The sequence below is a fragment of the Palaemon carinicauda genome, chromosome 14, assembly GCF_036898095.1.
Source record: "Palaemon carinicauda isolate YSFRI2023 chromosome 14, ASM3689809v2, whole genome shotgun sequence".
NCBI lineage: Eukaryota > Metazoa > Arthropoda > Malacostraca > Decapoda > Palaemonidae > Palaemon > Palaemon carinicauda.
In genome coordinates, this window is record NC_090738.1 from 6,167,097 (window position 1) to 6,189,383 (window position 22,287).

The following is a 22,287-nucleotide window of genomic DNA, read 5'->3' on the forward strand; positions in this document are numbered from 1 at the left end:
TTGTAACATCAAGCTACCTTCAGAAAAATAGTTGCCAGACATCATATAAGTTTCTATTCACAGTCCCCATATGCTGAGAGTGTTGCCAAGTGGTGATCCTATACTTACTATACGAGTAAAGTAACAACACGAGACTGACGGCTTGTAAAAGGCAATTAAAGTCATGAACGGAATATACAGTTGAAGGCGGTACCGAGTAGATCGTGGTGAACGGTTTATCACGTGGGTGACGCTTAACAGGTTAAAAAAACATTTTATATAGTTCGGTATTTTCTCTATCCATCCTCTCCCAGAAAACCTTCAAATGTGAATTATCGGAATGTGTGCAGATCTTGGCAGTGCGATAACTAGTTAGCGACTGAGAATAAAAAAAAAAATAAAAAGCCCGATTGACGATGCTGATGAAGAGGATATCGAATACCGATTTTCCCTAATTGATTTTTTCTACGTTCTGTCTAATCCAATGTACAGTACATTCTTATGTAAAGGGCGAACCCCAACATTTCTTGATGCTGCTACACTTTAATTATAGATATTTTACCACCTATTTATAATCTTTATTTATAATAACATCTTTAGTAAAAGCTCTTCAATATCACTTTCAGGAGTAAATGCGTTTATGATCGACGATGAAACGTAAAAAAAAACGTTTTCCTTTTAAGAAGGCGTTTTTTTTTAGGAAAAAAAGACAACACGAAATAAAATTGCTCATATTTCATATATTTTGATTTTCTAAGGATAAATAAAAACAACATTAATTATAACATTATTATTACATAGTACCTGGTAAGATATCTTTTGCCGCAAAAGTTAACCTATAGACAGATGTTAAAATTGGTTAGCGAGTTCGTTATGATCGGCGATGGGACGTACTAAACAAAGTAATGGGTTTGGTTGTAGTGACATGTTTGGCAGTAGCATGATATAAAATAGTCTTTATTTTCATGGTTTTTAATTTAAAGTTTAATGAATAAGGATTTTTCACCATAATCACAACGTAAGTATAGAAGTTAATTAGTACAAATATGGAATATTATACATATAGGTGTTGGACAGTTAGGCTAGGCCTAGCGACAAGTTCACACAACAGATGGGCAAACCTTAACATTTTTCATCCAAAACTAGTCTTAAAATGTTTGAACAGAAATCTTTCTCTCACATTCTCCCCCCCCCCTTCTCAGACATCGGGGAACCATCAACCCCCCCCCCCCAAATACAATTAAGAAAACAATAGATTTCCTACGCTTCACGGTGCTTGACTCGCGGATTTAGAATGCTCCTCGCAGATAGAGGAAAATTAATTTTTAAAAACTATCGATCGCGTAATTGAGGAATCGTGTAATTAGAACACGTGTAATTCGGGACCCTACTGTACAATCAATATATCTTTACAAGTATAAAATTCCTAAATAGCTTCATATTTTAATGCTATTACAACTAAGAATATCATTCTATATCATGCATGAAGGTAAACTAAAGCGCGTAGGCTAGGAAGCCTAGCGCGGGCAAGGTTCGGTTACCTAAACTGCCGAAACTCTAAAGAATACAATCGACATAATATATAACTTCCTAGAAAATATTTATCTGAATAGCTTCATAAATATTCATGCTATTATAGCCGGGAAAGTCATTCAGCTAACTAAATAACACATGTGTTATGAACGACAGCGCCCATGGCGCCTCCGGTGAAGGCGAAGCTCCAACTCTTAATATTACTCTAATTTTACTTTGAGGCAGGAGCTAAAAATTATACACTGTAAAGATCAAATACTCAACTTTCCAGAGGCAGAAGAGACTGGTGATTGCATGATAAATCCTCAAAAAACGAGCGTAAACGATAGAGCAACAGGGAAAACCACCGTGCGAAACCACTACAACAATAGAAATAAGGCGCCCTCTTGGATACAGCGCCATCTAGATACTCAATAGTAGTACGGGAGGAAGGGTACCTTGATAACGGCTCCCCTTCTATTTTTGCCACTTTCCCCCTCAGAGCGAAAACGCTATTCGGGGTGAAGATCGCTATGTGTCGTATCAAGATATACGTCCCCTGTTTTATGCGATATCCTTAAGAGAAATTTTAAGGATATTCGCGCTACGAGTTAGAATTCTGGAGACCTAAAGGTCAATTCTCTGGGAATATCACTGTAGCCAAATATCCCTTAGAAATCTACCAATGGGAACCTTCCATCAGGACAACATGGCTTAAGCCCAAAAAAACTTCTTGCTTACATTCCATCAACAGCAACAATTCACTTCCTATGAAAGAGAATGAAAATTAGTACTGTAAGTTTTACAGGAGCTGTCTGTACATCCATACACGATAAAAGCCGAAAAAAAAGTGAGGGCTCTCTAACTTGAAATTTGGCAGGGATCCACACCTCGCACCCTCGCCGGTTGGATAACCGCTTGTTATCCAACAATAACCACCGATTGCAGCTCGCACTGAAATAATCTTCTTGATCATAGGATGAGGGTTTGTACAGCACATAGGAATAAAGTAAACTTCAATTAATATACAGTACCAGATAAAAAACCTATCAAATCTTCATTAAAATATAAAAAAATTAGGATTGATAACCAAATACTGTAAGCACATCTAACAGACACTATCAATCATTAAGGTCTTGAACAAATCAAGAACTTACATTCACTAGTTGTTCTGAAGATTTTCCTCTGAGTACCCGGTAGAATGTTTGATAAGACCTGGCGAGCATCCATAAGACTTGTTGGAGGCTTCAATGGCGTGTTTTCACTATCCTCCTCACTCGGCCTTGTCACGGGTCTCATTAGATCTTTGTGTGGATCAAGAACAGGTAATGGAGTGGCTTTTTCATCCTGAATCAAACCCATCTCTGGGCGCTGCAAAAAAAATCAATAGATATAGTGGTTTCATTAATATGATAACTTAGGAATAATTTGTATTTTACCTAACTATACAAAGAGTATTATTTCAACGATAGCTGAAAGCAGTTGTTAAAAACTATTTGCGAGGTATAACTACCCTCCGCTAATTAGCGGAAAGGTGTAGTGGGGATGAACCAGCCACCCTGCTCACACCAGCACTAGTAAATAACTATCTCTTTGCAATTGCAGCATGACTTCCGGTGGAAGGTGATAGCAGGACCAGTATGTGTAAAGATCTCCAGGTTTGTATACTGTAGTTAGAAAAAATTATAAATTTGGAATACAGTGAACCCTCGTTTATCGCGGTAGATAGGTTCCCGACGCGGGCACGATAGGTGAAAATCCGCGAAGTAGTGACATCATATTTACCTATTTATTTAACATGTATATTCGGACTTTTAAAACCTTCCCTTGTACGTAGTACTGTTAACAAACCACCCTTTAATGTACAGAACACTTAATGCATATACTACAGCACCCTAAACTAAAACAGGCACAAATATTAAAGGCGATTTTATATCATGCGTTTCCTAAACACCTAAAAAGCACGATAAAAAATGGCAACCAATGTTTTGTTTATGTTCATCTCTGATCATAATGAAGAAACAAACTCATTTAGTGTACACATATATGTATAGGTTAGTTTTTGCATCGATTATATTGATTATACAGTACTGAAAGTTGATTTTTTTATTACCAATGTTTTAGTTTACGTATTTTTCTTAGGACTTCCAAATGAAATGTTTTTCTTTATGACGCCGCCTGAAACGACGGCGTCATAAAGTACTGTACGCTCAAGTAAACAACCACGCTCAGAACAAACAAGGCATTTAACGTGCATGATGATAGTGATAAATAATGATACAGTACATACAGTATTTACAGTAAAAGCATTTACAAAATATGTTACCTTACAAATATAATTTATACAGTATTGTACGTAGCAAAGCAGGAAAACAATTTACGAGAGAGAGAGAGAGAGAGAGAGAGAGAGAGAGAGAGAGAGAGATTGTTTTACGTACGTAAATGTAAATTTTAAACAAAAATAATATGATAGGTTACAACATGTAGACTTTTAAAACCTTCCCTTTAACTTAATGCATACAGTACGTACAGTACTAAACTATAAAACAGGCACAAATACAGTTTTAGAATGTACAGTAAGAATATTAAAGTAAAAAATAAAGATTGTTACTGTACTCACCACGAAAGAAGTTCAAGAAAAACTTGAATGATGATGGCGATGAATTTGCTGCACAGTAGAAATGATGATGATGAAGCTGATGATGTGTTCTACTGTGCAGCCAGGTAGTATTTTACGTCTCTTCAGACGGTGGTGTCTTTTCCTGGGACACCTCTTCAACTTCTTCCTGGGAAACTTCTTCAATTTCTTCCGAAGGCGTACTAGCAGGAGGAACTGGCTCTTTTTTGCGAGGCTGGAAGAACATTGTGATCGGAAATTGTTGCCGCTGCTTCTTTTTTCGATCCAAGAGCATTTTGTAGGGAGTCATGTCTTCATCGATCTTGTTGCAGAATTGCATCGACCGAACCATATCCTCGTCCCACTCTTGCAACATTTCTTTCAACTCCTTCGCATGGTTGCAGGCCTTGGCAATCCGTTCTAATGTTAAGCCCGTTTCTTCGACATTTTCTTGGGTCTCTTCCTGGGTATCACTCTCTTCTTCACTTGCCGATTTCGTCAGGTCTTCGAGGTCTGCGTCAGTTAGGGGCTGGGAATGGCAGTCCAACAACTCGTCGACGTCTTCAGTCGTCATGTCGCCAAACCCGTCACCTCCAATTATGGCAGCCAACTGCACAGATTTGTGTATTGCAGAGTGTTGGATTTCCGACGGAGTAAATCCCTTGTCGTCGTAAACAATATCGGGCCACAACTTCTTCCAGCTCGCATTCACGGTTGCAGGTTTCATCTCTTGAAGTGCCTTCTGAATATTCTGCAGGCACGTGGCTATGGTGTACTGCCGCCAGTACGCCTTCAAGTTAAAATCTTCATCCTCGTCATCTTGGGCAGCATCCACACACGCAACGAGGTCCGCCAAGGTGTTCTTCGTGTAGAGGGCCTTGAACGCCCTGATAACCCCCTGGTCCATCGGTTGAATTAATGACGTGGTGTTGGGTGGCAGGAACTCAACCTGAATGCCCTCATGCGACAGGTCAGTTGCGTGTCCACCAGCGTTATCCATAAGGAGAAGGATCTTGAATGGCAAGCCCTTCTCTAAGAGATATTTGCTGACTTGCGGGATAAAACACTGATGGAACCAGTTGGAGGTCAGCATCTTCGTAATCCATGCTTTTTGATTATGCATCCAGTACACGGGAAGGAGATTCTTATTTTTATTTTTCAAAGCGCGAGGATTTTTCGACTTATAAATAATCCCCGGCTTTAGCAAAAATCCAGCAGCATTGCCACACATCACGAGGGTAACGCGATCCTTGAATGCTTTAAAGCCAGAGGCTTTGGCTTCCTCTTTGAACAGGAAAGTTCGCGACGGCATTCTCTTCCAAAACAAGCCGGTCTCATCCATATTAAAGACTTGTTCCGGCTTGTATCCACCTTCGGCGATAATATTCTTGAACGTCTGGTTCACGTAAGTTTCAGCAGCGGCAGTGTCAGCGGAAGCAGACTCCCCATGCAGGGAAACGCTTTTCAGGGCGAAGCGTTTCTGAAACTTCGCGAACCATCCTTTGCTGGCGGAAAAAAGTTTCTGAGGCTGGGAATCAGTGGATGTCCCTGGTTGAGGATCATCTGCATCATCATCATCTTCAGCATGGTTGCCGTCGTCGTCTTTAGGTTCCTTTGCAGCAAAATTCTCATATAAGCTCAAAGCCTTTGTTTGGATGGTGTTCGTATCAAACGCTATGTTCTTCTTCCGGCAGTCGGCAATCCACACAGCTAAAGCACCTTCCATGCGTACGATCGTTTTATTACGCGTTGTAACGACTCGCTTCGCTGATCTGCTAAAGGTGATTGCAGCCGTCTTTCTAATGTTCGCCTCGTCCTTCTTCATATAGCGAACAGTAGATTCGTTGATGCCAAAATGGCGGCCAGCGGACGCGTAACTTCTACCATCTTTTAACATGTCGAGAAGCGTAACCTTCTCAGCTATCGTCATCATCCTTCGGTGGCGTTTAGGCTCACTACCACCTTAAGAGAAGCAGAATGCTTGGGAGCCATTACAGTAGGATTTACAGTAACAAAAAGTTCAACTTAAAAAAGTCGCACACAGCACAGATTCACACACTTAAGAACGTCTACTCAGCGATACGCGGTAACAGAGAGTGGACGATCCAGCCCCGCGAGAACTTAGATGCTGCGGGTAGGAGATGCGGGCAAAACACCAATCACAGGCTAGATAACAAAACTTGAGTTCTGATTCGTCATCTATCAGCGCTTGAACCAATCACAACCCGTCTTACAGTACTATGATGCGTAGGTTACCTACTCATAGAAGATGCCCCGCGCATACCGAACGTACGTAGATTAAGTAAATACCGTAATAATAATAAATAATGATAATAATACTGTACAGTAATAATAATGATAATAATGATAATAATAACAATAATAATTTTATTAACAACAACAACAATAATAATAATACAGCTTTACGTACGCTATTTTACGCCTCTCTCTCTCTCTCTCTCTCTCTCTCTCTCTCTCTCTCTCTCTCTCTCTCTCGTACGCTTATTCGAAATGTGATTTTTGCAACAAAGAATATTATTGGATGCAGTACTACGTACGTATACATACAAAAGATTCATGGAAAAGAAGCACATCCATTACATTTGTAGTACAGTAGTAGCCAACAGCAGCCTTACAGTACACCATTCTAATATGGTATGACTGCATCTGATTTGCGTTTCATGTTCGATTCAATTTTACTACATACTGTATACAGTACTGAATTATCGTATGATCACATTCTCTTTTCGTGTTTTATTTCTTTCTGTGCTGAATTATATATCATATGTAATGCAATGAACAATCAGTAAGAACAGATATTACTAATTACAGTATTAATGGAATTACAGGTAACAAAATATCGTATTTGGTTGTCTTCAGATTTCGCGGTATTTTCGAATTTTCCGGAAAATCCGCGATATGTATATATATATGGGTTATGGGAAAACCCCGCGAAGTGGTGAATCCGCGATTGTCGAACCGCGAAGTAGCGAGGGTTCACTGTAATTTGTATTTTCCCTGGCTATAAATACCTGGAGCTCTTTATGTAGGAGTATTATTTAGGTGATAGCTGAATATAGCCGTTAAAGCTTTTGCGAGGCATAACTACCTTCCGCTAGTTAGCGGAGGGGGGTAGCGTGGGTAGATCAGGATCCCGCTCAGGCCAGCACTAGTAAACAACCATTCCTTTGCAATTGCGGAAGGATTTTCTGGGGGAAGGTGATGGCGGGACCAGTAGGTGTAAAGAGCTCCAGGTTTGTATAGTTATGAAAAATACAAATTACTCCAAATTTGTCATTTGTTCCAGCACTATATACAAACCTTATGCTCTTTACGTAGGAGACACGGTAGTAGAATATGAAGACGAGAGGTTGGCCCCCTTGTACAGTTCTGCATATCCTCGATGTAGCTTGGACCAGAGAAAACTGAGATGAAAGCTCCTCAAAAGCAAGGCTGCAAGTTGGCAGGAGCAGTCTCTTGCCACAATCAATGTCTCCGCTGGCCTTCAGGCCACTTGGCAGGATGTCCTACCCCTGTTGAGTGTTCTCGCCAGGGCCCCGTCAACGAAGCCAGATGGCAGAGGACTTGGCCATTATTATCATTGTTATTGTTGTTATTGTTATTGTTGTTGTTTTTACTACTACAACAACTACTACAACTACTACTACTACTAGCCAATCTAAATCCCTAGTTGGAAAAGCAAAATGCTATAAGCCCATGGGCTCCAACAGGGAAAAATAGCCCAGTGAGGAAAGGAAATAAAGAAATAAATAAATCATATGAGAAATAGTTAACAATAAAATATTTTAAAAACAGTAACATCAAAACAGATATGTCACATAAATTATAAAAAGACTCATGACAGCCTGTTCAACATAAAAACATTTGCTACAAGTTTGAACTTTTGAAGTTCTACTGATTCAACTACCCGATTAGGAAGATCATTCCACAACTTGGTCACAGCTTGAATAAAACTTCTATAATACTATGTAGTATTAAGCCTCATGATGGAGAAGGCCTGATTATTAGAATTAATTCTATGCCTAGTATTACAAACAGGATGGAACTGTGCAGGAAGATCTGAGTGTAATGGATGGTCAGTATTATGAAAAATCTTATAAAGCATGCATAACAAACTAATTGAATGACAGTGCCAGAGATTAATATCTAGATCAGGAATAAGAAATTTAATATATCGTAAGTTCTTGTCCAACAAATTTAAGATGAGAATCAGCAGTCATGGGACTGTCATGGCACAGCTCATATGCTGACAGGGTTGCCATGGCTGCCCCGAACCGTTTACCTACACCTGAACAAGTGTATCCACGAACTCCTCCTCGACTTGTCCCAAAACCTGTACCTGTGGGAGTGCGCTTCCACCATCTCACACCACGGGTAAATCTCTTCAGGTCCAAAGGAGGTATTGTACTTGGCACAAGAAACCAGGGCACCTTGTGGATGAGTGTCGCAGACATCTCAACCTGTCCCTACTCAGTGGTTTGGCCAACCATCAAATCGCGCACTGTGGGCAACAGGCGTCCCAGATGCACAGAGCACCTGTCCAGAAGACAGCTACTCCCCGCAGCCCTGGGAGGGGAACCATCTCCGTTCAGACTCCTCCTAGGTGGAGAGCAGTACCGGTGAACGCTACTCTAGCCCCGTCGTCCTACCCTGGTTTGACTAGTAGCAGGGAGACCCGTAGTGGGAAAGAGTCCAGTGCTTCTTCCCGGTTTGTTAAGAGGAAGAAGAAGAAGAAGAAGAGCAAGATGTCAAAGCCAAAGAAGTCATCAAGAACCGAGGAGTATCATAGGGCGTTACACACCAGACCTTTGGTGTAAAAGATGGGGCTATATCGACGGAGGGTGTGCGTGCTAGGAAGCTTGCTCCTAGTTTACCGGTGGCATCCTCGGAAATTTTGATTTCCAAGGTTACCCCTTGACCTGAAAAGGTCATTGTGCATCCAATGACTCTTTCAAGATAGGCCAGTGATAACCTGACCTCGACACATTCTAGAGCTTCTCCAACTGACTCCTCTGGAGAGGAAGCAAGAACTGAGGCTGTATTGAAAACCCTTCGTAGGTTAACCTGGCGCAGCTGGCTCCTGTACTGCTCACAGTTGTCCCAATGACCATGTCTGAGTTTCCATCGGGAGCGTTGGATGCTATCATTGACTCTGGAGCTGAGGTCAACCTCCTGTCATCGAGTGTAGTGCAGAATTACCAGCTGAAGATGGTATCCGACACCATTGGCTTGACGGGATTAGGGTAAAAAGGAACTAAGACCTTAGGTACTGTACTCTTGACCCCTATACTGCATGGAATGACATTCACCCCGAGTGTGTTCCATGTAGTACCTTCGGGGAATATGGCTGAGCATGTAGTGCTTGGTTACCAGTCCTTGAGAGAAAATGGGGTGATAGTTGACGGAGCCCGAACTCGGCTGACTGTTGGTGGTACTCCCCAAGAGCCTCTTTGGGAGTATCATGTCCCAAAAAGTGGAGCCTGCTGTCAACAAGTGCTTTACACACTTTTAGTCCACGCGGCAGATTCAATCAGGATTGTCAGTATTGAGCCCGCACTTGTTTGTGTTACTGTAGACTTTCCTAAGGAACTTGACACCTCTTTTAGGTGCCCTGCTTGTCCGTCCAACTGTTGGCCGGAGATGTATTATGATGGCAACATCATAACCACCGGTCTGTCAAAAGCTACAGCGATTCCTAGCATCCTAGAAGTGAAAGATGGAAAAGCCTCAGTTTTAATCAAGGGTTAATCTAGAGAAACTGCCAAGATCAAGAAGGGTGATCTCTTGGGGAAGGTGTTTACCATGGTAATGGTGGATGCTCCTCTATCCTGGCTGATAGCACAGGAGTGCGATCTGACACCTGAACCAAGCGTATTGGAAGATATGGACAATCTATCTCCGACAAATTGGACTCTTCTCAGAAGGACCAGCTCTGTCAGATGCTTCAAGGTCATCTTCCGATCATCAGTACTGGTGACGATGATGTGGGAGAGTGCTCAAGCACACCAATACGCACCCACCTGTATGATGAGACACCCATTTATCAAAGGGTTCGATGGTTTACAAAACCTGTGGCTGATCCCATTGAGGAACAGTACAAGGAGTTGCATGAACTGGGTATTATTGAACCCAGTATCTCTCCTTGGTCTTCACCCATTATTCCAGTCTGAAAAAAAGGACAACAGTATACGGTTGTGTGTAGACTACCGTAGACTGAACAAGGTGACAGTCTCTGATAAGTTCTCAATCCAAAACATGGCAGACACTGTATTTGGGCTACTAGGAGTAAAATAATTAACAATCTTTGACCTGGTTTGCGGATACTACCAGTTACCGTTGGCACAGGACAGCAAAGAATACATGGCTTTCTCTACCGCCTTTGGACACAGGCAGTTCAGACGCTTATTGTTTGGACTGAAGAATGCACCTGCAGTGTTCCAGAGAGAAATGCAGCGTATTCTCCAAGAGTTCCCGAAAGCCAAGGTGACTGTCAACATTAATAACATCTTGATCCTTGTTCGAGTTTTGGCTACTCTCCAGAAGCACGGACTGAAGATAAAACTAGGAAAGTGTTCTTGGGTTCAAGTCAAGGTTAAGTATCTTGGTCATCTGGTTGCATGTTCTGGCATGCGTAAGCTGCCAGAATACATCCAGAAAGTGGAGGACTTTCCTAAACCTACCACTGAGCGTGAGCTACGGGGATTCCTGGGACAGGTAAACTTCCAACGGATATTTATCCCCATGTGCTCACAGATAGCCAAACCGTTATCTGCAAAGATGGGAGGGCGAAAATCCCAAGGGATCAGAAAACTGAAAGAGACTGCAGAAACGAACTGTGCCTTTGTGCGCTTGAAGGAACTAATCAAGGAAGACATTATGTTGTCATACCCTAATGCTAAATCCTTATGATAAACCAATGGAGTTGTTTGTTGATGCTTCAGGTGATGGTGCTGGTGCTTGTCTGTGCCAGGAGTCCTTGAAGCATCTAGGGGAGTGTAGGATGAAATCTTACTACTCCATGACCTTCCTTGACTGTAAGACCTAGTACTCTATCATTGAGCATGAGTTGGCTACTCTGCAATGTGGGGAGTAAAAGTTTTCAGGGCCTTCCTCTATGGTCAGTTCTTCATAATTCATTCTGATCACCATCCCCTGATGTATCTTCATGACATGAAGATGGTGGACAGTCGTCTGGCACGGACACTGGAGAACCTGCCTGAATTTAACTTTGTTGTTAACTACTGTCCGGGTGATCAGAATGCCGCAGCAAACTGGTTATCCCACTGGCCTGCATTAACTGACTGTTTGCTTGCTACTGAATTTACCACTTCCAAGTTGCCTGCTGGACTGGCCTTAGATAAGGAGGTTTGTGGCCAGATTCTCTCATAGAATCCTTGGAGCTAGTCTTGAACTACTGGAGGAAGGGTCAGGTGTTGCACCCGACTCTAAGCTGGAGGGAACCAAGCTCCGGGATGCCTTAGTTTAGCAGTTTCTGAAGGACGCCAGACGACTAGGCTTCGAACTGAATAAGACCAGCAGGAACAGGATCAAGGCAATAAGTCCGAGCTCTGGAGTTGATATTGGCAGCACCTAAGCTATTGAACCTGAAAATCTGGGTTCGTTGAGGTCCCACTTGTCCTGTAGTCTATCATGATCCATCTGTGACTGGGTATCACTGTGCATCTTCAGTGCATTTTAACCATCTGATCGAGATCCGCAATTACGTCCCTCCAACCAACGTGATTCTGGGCCATAAGATGGAGGTCAAATCTGTAGTACCTGATCCTGAAGGCTTGGTCTCTGATGATCAGGAAGCACCAGATTATCATCCTGTAATCTAGTACATGACTGAAAAAGAACATACAGTAGGGTCCCGAATTATGCGAGAATTTGGTCGATGAAAGGCCTCGTGTAATTGGAAATTCGTATATTTCGAAACACATCATGGCGGCAAACACCAACCTACCCGGCAATTTTTTTTCACTCCATTTCTAGCTTTCTAGCTATATATATACTGTATATATACACTGTGTGTGTGTATGTATGTGTGTATGTATGTATATTATATATATATATATATAAAACATATATATATATATATATATATATATATATATATATATATATATATATATATATATATATACATATATATATATATATATATATATATATATATATATATATATATATATATATATATATATATATATATATATATATATATATATATATATATATCTGTAGCTTTTATCTTAACAATACTGTAAGAAATCCTTCTTATAGATTTTTTTTTATAAAATACTGTACAAAATTTCTTTTATGGATAAATAAAACAATAAAAAGTTGTTAAAGTTTTGATAATTTTATATGACTGTAGTATTTACTACTGTACTATGCATAGCTTACTGTTTTCAGTATTTTCCGAATGATGTAGAATTATTTCCTATAGATACAAAAAACAAAAAAGGGTTTTCAAGGTTTGATACAGTACGTATCTAGCAATAGTTAAAAATTACAGTATAGTACTGTATATCCATGATGACACTCCCACACGTAAACACGGCCACTAGGCGCAAGTGTGCACTAGGCTGCTGTACGATAATCACGCTTTTTTTGCCCTGAGCGGTCATTTCACTAATGATAATTTTTCAAAGTTAATATAATTTCTTTATGCTTATAATTCGTAATTATAGTTAAAAGTAGGGATATTAATTAAATGGTTGAGTAAAAAAACAATTAATACTACTATTATTTAATTTCAAATGGCTACATAATACTGAATATTCTAATGGGTTCTTTTTATCTTCAATCGTAAATCTTACGCCTGGATAAGCAACAAAAGGAAAGGAATAGGTCTCTCTCTCTCTCTCTCTCTCTCTCTCTCTCTCTCTCTCTCTCTCTCTCTCTCTCTCTCTCTCTCTCTCTCTCTCTTCATATCGTTTCCTGTATAGTTTTCAAATATGTTCGTCATACATTTGTACATTATTTATCCACTTTATTCTCTCTCTCTCTCTCTCTCTCTCTCTCTCTCTCTCTCTCTCTCTCTCTCTCTGCGTTTCCTTTCCCTTTATAGTTTTGTGAAATTTCGTTGTCCAGTCATTCGGTAATGAGAAGTCATTTTCGCTTTCGACATCGAAAGAAAACTTTGTTTCTTCAATATACTCATCACTGGAGGATTCAGAACTAGTGCTCTCATTATCAAACAGGTTATCATTATCAAAATCCACAACAAGAATATCATTTATTTCATCTAAAGAAATAACCTTCCTCTTTAGACCTTTCATTACAAAAGGAACAACAAATAACCACTTATGCATGAACGCCCGAGCGCACTGATAGGAAACCAGTTCAAACCACAGTTTTGTAACATCAAGCTACCTTCAGAAAAATAGTTGCCAGACATCATATAAGTTTCTATTCACAGTCCCCATATGCTGAGAGTGTTGCCAAGTGGTGATCCTATACTTACTATACGAGTAAAGTAACATCACGAGACTGACGGCTTGTAAAAGGCAATTAAAGTCATGAACGGAATATACAGTTGAAGGCGGTACCGAGTAGAACGTGGTGAACGGTTTATCACGTGGGTGACGCTTAACAGGTTAAAAAAAACATTTTATATAGTTCGGTATTTTCTCTATCCATCCTCTCCCAGAAAACCTTCAAATGTGAATTATCGGAATGTGTGCAGATCTTGGCAGTGCGATAACTAGTTAGCGACTGAGAATAAAAAAAATAAAAAGCCCGATTGACGAATGACGATGCTGATGAAGAGGATATCGAATACCGATTTTTCCCTAATTTATTTTTTCTACGTTCTGTCTAATCCAATGTACAGTACATTCCTATGTAAAGGGCGAACCCCAACATTTCTTGATGCTGCTACACTTTAATTATAGATATTTTACCACCTATTTATAATCTTTATTTATAATAACATCTTTAGTCAAAGCTCTTCAATATCCCTTTCAGGAGTAAATGCGTTTATGATCGACGATGAAACGTAAAAAAAACGTTTTCCTTTTAAGAAGGCGTTTTTTTAGGGGAAAAAAAAAACAACACGAAATAAAATTGCTCATATTTCATATATTTTGATTTTCTAAGGATAAATAAAACATTAATTATAACATTATTATTACATAGTACCTGGTAAGATATCTTTTGCCGCAAAAGTTAACCTATAGACAGATGTTAAAATTGGTTAGCGAGTTCGTTATGATCAGCGATGGAACGTACTAAACAAAGTAATGGGTTTGGTTGTGGTGACATGTTTGGCAGTAGCATGATATAAAATAGTCTTTATTTTGATGGTTTTTAATTTAAAGTTTAATGAATAAGGATTTTTCACCATAATCACAACATAAGTATAAAAATTAATTAGTACAAATATGGAATATTATACATATAGGTGTTGGACAGTTAGGCTAGGCCTAGCGACAAGTTCACACAACAGATGGGCAAACCTTAACATTTTTCATCCAAAACTAGTCTTAAAATGTTTGAACAGAAATCTTTCTCTCACATTCTCCCCCCCCTTTCTCAGACATCGGGGAACCATCACCCCCCCCCCCCCAATACAATTAAGAAAACAATAGATTTCCTACGCTTCGCGGTGCTTGACTCGCGGATTTAGAATGCTCCTCGCAAATACAGGAAAATTAATTTTTAAAAACTACCGATCGCGTAATTGAGGAATCGCGTAATTAGAACACGTGTAATTCGGGACCCTACTGTAGTCAGTCCAGTTGAACACATGTGTCTCAACATTCAGCAGTAGGTATAGTACAGGTAGGCCATCACTAATACGGCAACTTTGGGACCAGGAGGGTGCCACATTATCCACATATTATAGGTAGTCGTCAACTTACAATTGATATAAGTACTGAGGCGCATCTTAAGTCGAGAAAGTCTAGTTTCCGTAGACTTATCATGATGCGTCAAGAAAAAATTTAAGGGCCAGTTAAAAGAGTTGGGCAGAGAGATGAACGTTTACTCTCATCGAACCAAAAGTAAAAAGTCACAAGACAACACAGATTTGCTACCCCGCCTAACCCTACTAACTAGCGGTGGAGTATTTACACCTCGCTAAAAGTCTTATGGCTAGTCTTCCAGCTTTAACAAAGGTATAATCCCTATAAATAGTAAAAGGGTTTTTATTTAGTGTCGGAACAATTATGTGTACAGTACAGTACTGTGAAACCATGATTTCTACCATGTACGAATCACAAAGTACTTTAATTTAAATAGCAAAGGTGAATGATGTAAATCCATGGGATCAGTTATTAATCAAAGGGAGACTAAATAAGCTTTCTGCAAGATATTTAAAATATAATGTCAGACATTTTATATAGCAATTGATGTAAATCTAAATAAGATGTACTGATAATAAAAAAATGTAACCCAAAAATCAGATATTCTAACAAATCATATTAACAGATGAAAATTCCCATTCCATGACAAATCATATGTTTTTATATATCGATCAACATGCAAGACTGTTAACTTACTCCAGTTGAAGTGGTACGACTAGCCGGTGTCTTAGTAGCTGTGCGCCTTTGACTGAATTCTCTTCTAGCTGACTGAAGTTGCTGAAGCCAATACATACGGCCCTGGGCAGAAGATGCTTCCAGTATTGTTTCTTCATTTCCGCATCTGAAAATGTTCAAAATATGATAGGAAAATACCAACTACAAATTAGATAATAGCTTTATAAATACAGTCGGCCCTCCTTATTAGCAGGGTTTAGGTAAGAGAAGCTCGAAAATCAAGAATCCACAAATGATTGCTACCAAAGAGTGGGTCAACTCTAACCTACCATCTCATTAAGCACTGCATACCGGCAGTTGATTAACACACTAGGTAACCCACTGTACTGCACTACATTCTTCTCATGTGGTTTCTGTGATGGTATCATTTTAGTTCATACTACTTTTAAGAGGTAATTGTACATCATTAACACAGCTTCAGTACAGGGTAAAACCACTCATAACATGAAAGTCATCGCCACACCACACTAGGTACAAGTAAAAACAAAACACCTGTTCATAACTAACAACTAATAGTTGATGGATGGTTGAAATATACCCAAATTTTAAAAAAATAAAGTAGAAAATTCTTTCATCGTCATTATCATCATCTCCTCTTATGCCTACCGACACAAAAGGCCTTGGTTAGATTTTGCCAGTCGTCTCTATCTTACACTTTTAATTCAATACTTCTCCATTCATTATCTCCTACTTGGTGCCTCATAGTCCTCAGCCATGTAGGTCTGGATCTTCCAACTCTTCTAGCGCCTTTTGGAGCCCAGTTGAATGTTTGGTGAACTAACCTCTCTTGTTGAGTCCTAAGAGAATGCCCAAACCATCTCCATCTACCCCTCATCATGATCTCATCCACATATGGCATTCGATTAATATCTCTTATAGTTTCATTTCTAATCCTGTCCTGCCGTTTTACTCCCAATATCCTTCTGAGGGTTCTGTTCTCAAATCTACTAAATCTATTGGAGATTGTTTCATTGTCATACCATGACTCATGTCCATAGAGTAACACCGATCTCCCTTAACTGATATATAGTCTGATTTTTATATGTAATTTCAGACGATTTGATTTCCAAATTTTACTTAACCTGACCATTATCTGATTTGCTTTTTACAATCTTTCACTAAACTCTAATTCTAAAGACCCTGTATTGGAAATCATAGTTCCTAAATACTTGAATGATTCTACCTCATTAATCTTTTCTCCTTCCAATGATATTTCATCTCCCATTGCATACTCTGTTCTCATCATCTCTGTCGTTCTTCTATTCATCTTCAGCCCAACCTTGTGTGATATTTCATGCATTCTGGTCATCAAGTATTGGAAATCTTGTGGTGTTCTGCTAACAAGGATAGCATCGGCAGCATACCCTAAGTCTGCTAAATTCCTATTACCAATCCAGTCCAATCCTTCTCCACCATCTCTGAGTGTTCTATGCATTACAAAATCCATGAGGAGGATAAACAACATAGGTGACAACACATTCCCTTGGAGTACTCTGCTGTTCACTGGAAATTCACTTGATAAGACTCCATTAGCATTAACTTTGCACTTGCTATGCTCATGAACAGACTCAATCAAATATGGCAAATTCGTAGATAATTTGTATTTTTCCTAACTATACAAACCTTAGCTATTTAATAGGGGTATTACTTTCGGCGTAGCTGAAATGACGAACCATTAGAATTTTAACGAGGGTTTACTACCCCATCGCTAGTTAACGGGGGTAGGGGAGGGTAGCTTGCTAACCCCACCCCACCCCCACCCCTCACACACACCAGTGCTTGAGCTCACTTTGCTTGGAGGTAGGACTTCAAGGGGGATAGGGCTGGTGGGCAAGGTTGGTTAAATAGCTAAGGTTTGTAATTAGGAAAAATACAAATTATTTACGAATTTGTCATTTGTTCCGTAACTGACATACAAACCACGCTATTTAATAGGGGTGACTCACCCATTAGGAAGGGTGGACGTCCCAGCCAGTACTGGCTTTTTGGCTTTGCCCGGAGGCTCGTTATTTGAGTGTGTCAGCACTCAAAAATAAGGAGTCCCTGCACCTCACTAAAACCTTGCTACGCAAGGACTGCTGCCTACGCAAGCTGTGTGTGAAAGTATAATGAAGTGTGACTCGTCCTAGGAAGTTGACCTGAAGTTCTTTAGATGGAAACTTTAGGCTAGGACTCTCCCAATACCACCTCGTCGGGGTATGGGGACGTGACAGTATTAGCTTAATACTTGGAACACAAGGAAACATGGTTTACCTGCAGCGGTTTGAGGTCAGCTATGCAAAGAACCCACGATACTGCTTTTCCCAAGGGAGGGGAAGATGAAGATAAGAATAAGGGCCAGACATACCTTTTCATTCATGCAGACTAAAACTGGGTAACAATGCCCTCAACCTTCTGCTACTTGTCTATTAAGGAGCCTGAGGTTTAAACCAGCTGTTGTGCAGCCACCACAGGGCCGATAGAGAACGTATCGAGCCTCCTGTGGGTCACGTCTTGCAGGTAGTGGGCTGTGAAGGTCGTCTGACGCTTCCACACCCCAGCTTGAACCTGCGTCACTGAAAAATTCTTTTTGAAGGCCAGGGACGTAGCTACACCCCTGACATCATGTGCTCTAGGCCGATGTGACGGAGGAGGGTCTGGATTCAGGGACAGATAAATCGCACTACAAATCCATGCCAAGATGGTGTTCTTGGTGACCCTCCTCTTAGTCCTCCCTGTGCTAACAAATAACGCTGGCACCTACGACGGACTGCAGCCGTTCTTTTGAGATATAGCCTTAGACTCCTTACTGGGCACAGTAGGAGATGGTTTGGGTCATCTGTTACAGAACGGAGACTCAAAATCTGGATGGAGTCGAACCGAGGGTCCGCTACTCCTGGATTCTGAGTCTTAGCAATAAACTCAGGGATGAATCTGAACATTACCTCCCCCATTCCCTTGAATGGGCGATATCATACGAGAGATCATGAAGTTCACTAACACGCTTGGCCAAAGCCAAAGCTAGTAGGAACACCGTCTTCCAAGTTAGGTGGCAGTCTGAAGCCTGGCGTAATGGTTCATAGGGAGGTCTCTTAAGAGACCTGAGAACTTGAACCCCATTCCATGGAGGAGGTCTCACTTCCGACTGAGGGCAGATAAGTTCATAACTTCGTATGAGTAGGGAAAGTTCCAGCGAAGAAGAAATGTCCATTCCTTTGAGCCTGAAGGCTAGACTTAAGGCTGAGCGATAGCCATTCACCGCCGAGACTGAAAGGCGCATTTCTTCCCGTAAATACACGAGGAACTCCGCTATTGTTGGAATAGTGGCATCGAGTGGAGAGATACCCCTTCCACGACACCAACAACAGAAGACTTTCCACTTTGCCTGGTAGACAGATGCAGATGACTTTCGCAGATGTGCAGACATCCTGATCACAACTTGCGAAAATCCTCACTCAGCAAGGAGATGCTGAATAGTCTCAAGGCGTGAAGTTGTAGCGAAGCTACAGCTTTGTGAAAGATGTTGGCATGTGGTTGTCTGAGTAGATTGTGTCGTGGAGGGAGTTCTCTCGGTAGTTCCGTTAGGAGCTGCAGAAGGTCCGGAAACCATTCCGCGTGATGCCATAGCGGAGCTATGAGGGTCACTGAAAGATTGACCGATATTCTGGTCTTGTTGAGCACCCTCCTCATCAGACAGAACGGGGGAAAGGCGTAAACGTCGATGCTGTCCCACTGTTGTTGGAAGGCATCTTGCCAGAGCGCCTTGGGATCCGGGACTGGGGAGCAGTACAGCAGAAGCTTGAAGTTCAGAGCTATTGCAAACAGATCCACAGTTGGGGAACCCCACAAAGTCAGGACTTTGTTGGCTACTAGATGATCCAAAGACCACTCAGTACTCACTATCTGAGATGCTCTGCTCAGATTGTCGGTGAGCACATTCCTCTTGCCTGGAATGAAACGTGCCGATAGTGGAATCGAGTGGACTTCGGTCCATCTCAGAATCTCTACTGCGAGATGGGATAGCTGCTTCGAAAAGGTACCTCCTTGTTTGTTGATGTAAGCCACTACTGTGGTGTTGTCGCTCATCACCACCACAGAGTGACCCGCCAGGTATTGTCGGAACTGTTGAAGGGCCAAAAAGACGGCCTTCATCTCTAGAAGGTTTATATGGAGGCCCTTTTCTGATTCTGAGGTCGTGTGGTGCAGTACGTGGGCCCCCCACCCTTTCTTCGAGGCGTCCGAAAACAGCATCAAATCCGGTGGGAGGACGAGAAAATCCTCTCCTCTTCGTAGGTTCTCGTCTGTCACCCACCACTGGAGGTCCGTCCGTTCCGCAGGTCCCATAGGGATCATGACGTCCGGGGAATCGTAGCCTTGATTCCACCGAGACTTAAGTCGCCACTGGAGGGATCTCATCCTGAGGCGACCGTTGGGAACTAGACGAGCCAAAGATGAGAGATGACCGAGGAGACGTAACCACGATTGGGCTGGAAGTTCTTCTCGTCTGAGAAAGGGGCTTGCGACCTTCCTCAGCCTTGCTATCCTGTCGTCTGATAGGAAGACTTTGTGGAGATTGGTGTCTATAATCATGCCTAGGTATACCAGTCTTTGAGTGGGAAGCAGAGAGGACTTCTCGAGATTTACCATGATCCCCAGATCTTGGCAAAGTCCCAGAAGTTTGTCTCGGTGTTGAAGAAGGGATGACGCTGAGTCTGCTAGGATCAGCCAGTTGTCCAGATAACGGAGGAGACGGATGCCGATCCTGTGTGCCCACGAAGATATTAGGGTGAACACTCTGGTGAAAACCTGTGGTGCTGTGGAGAGACCGAAAAACAGCACCTTGAACTGGTACACATTGTTGTCTAGGCTGAATCTTAAGTACTTCCTTGAAGAAGGATGGACTGGGAATCTGCAAGTACGCGTCCTTCAGATCCAGTGTACACATGAAGTCCTGCGGTCTCACTGCTAATCTGACCGTGTCTGCGGTCTCCATGCTGAACGGAGTTTGTTTGACAAACTTGTTCAGAGCCGCGAGGTTGATGACCGGTCTCCAGCCTCCAGACGCCTTCTTTACAAGAAAGAGTCGACTGAAGATGCCTGGGGACCCATCGGGGACCTCTTGGAGAGCGCCCTTCTTCAACAGGGTCTGGTCTTCTGCCCAAAGGGCTTGTCCCCTTGCTGATCCCATGGCAAGGGAGCTCAATGACACTGGATTCGTCGTCAAGGGAGGTAGAGATGTTGTGAACGAGACTTTGTAGGCATCCCCCCACTGGCGGACATGCAGGGGGACTGCCAATCCTAGCGTTTGCAGCCTCAGCTGCTCCCTCTAGGATTTTTACCTCCCCTGGAGGACTTTTTGCCTTGCTTAGACACCACTGTCTTCACTGCCGTTGTCGGTTTCGTGGTCTTGGAAGGACAGGACTGCTGGGGTGCTGGAGGCTTATAGGGCTTGGATGTCAAAGCCCTATGAAGGAGGGAGTCTTGGTGGGACTTCCTCCACTTCTCAGCAGCATGTTCCACGTCTTTAGGCTCAAACAGATTTATTCCTTCCAAGGAAGAATGCCTGAGCCTATTTATCTCGGTCCTAGGGACCTTCTGATGGAACCTCTCAGCCACCGCATCCTGACGTTTCTGGATGGTGTTCGCCCACAAATTCGAGACTTGGTGGGCCAGAAACTCGATCGTGCAAGTGCCTGAGAGGAGGAACGTCTCCATAGCTTTCCTGGTACGTTCTTTGGAGAAGCCCTCAGAGCGTATCAGGATACCTAAGGTCCCTAACTAGATATCCAGCCACGAAGTGGCTTGCATAGCACACTTCGCAAACTTCTCCTGATTAAAGATCTCAGTTGCCAAGAATTAGACCTGCCGGTTGGAGAGTCTCTCAAGAGGGACTCCCCTGGTAAGCTCTTCCAAGGAATGGTGAAGAGGAAGAGATAAACAAGGCTCCTCCAAGATCTCGAAGTACCTCCTCTGCTGTACGCAAGGTGGGAGAAGCTTGTTGCCGGCACTGGAGTGGTTGGAGGAGGCTAACTCAAGAGAGCTGGACCGCGATCTTGTCCCTGGTACTCTTAACCTCCTAACACCAGGGCAGAGCCGCACTGGCCTTAGAAGGTTTATGAGTTCCAAATACTCAGTCCAAGACCGTGTCTTTGCCCTCTCGAGGGGGGATCTCTGGGTCGACAAACCCATTGAGAGTCCTCATAAGAGTCAGAACCTGCCAAAATGCATGTTCTGACTCTTGTAGTTCGCCTTCGGATGTCGGACTTGCAGCAAAGTCTCCTGTCCCCAAAGGCTCTTCTTGGGGAGAATCGCGGACGTTCTCCGAATGACCAGCTGGCTCCGTCCTAAGTATCGTCGAGGATTTTGACACTGTCTTCGAGTCCTTCGACTCCTTCCTGGGAATGATGTAGGACTCTAACAAAGACGGAGGCAAGTTTTTCTCCGCCCCTACCCTGGAAGACTTTTCAACGCGAGGTGGGGTTTCCCTCATTGGTGCGATGGGGGAATGTCTCACCTCACGTGACTCCCCTGAGGACAGGAAATCCTCGTCCAACAGTAAGGGAGAAAAAGTCTGGGGGGGAGGCAGCACTAAAATCAAGGCCAATCATACGAACTTCCCGACCACAATCA

At 42.1% G+C, this 22,287-nt stretch overlaps 1 protein-coding gene across 1 annotated transcript in view; it reads right to left on the reverse strand.

Moving 5' to 3' along the window:
- LOC137653407 (TBC1 domain family member 2B-like) overlaps positions 1-22,287 on the reverse strand; it is a 687,014-nt gene that overhangs the window by 619,191 nt on the left and 45,536 nt on the right. Inside the window, exons 3-4 of the mRNA XM_068386766.1 lie at positions 15,640-15,784; positions 2,649-2,862 (exon numbers count right to left, since the gene is read on the reverse strand). Of these exons, the coding sequence (XP_068242867.1) occupies positions 2,649-2,862; positions 15,640-15,784 (359 nt within the window). The remainder of the gene's footprint in view (positions 1-2,648; positions 2,863-15,639; positions 15,785-22,287) is intronic.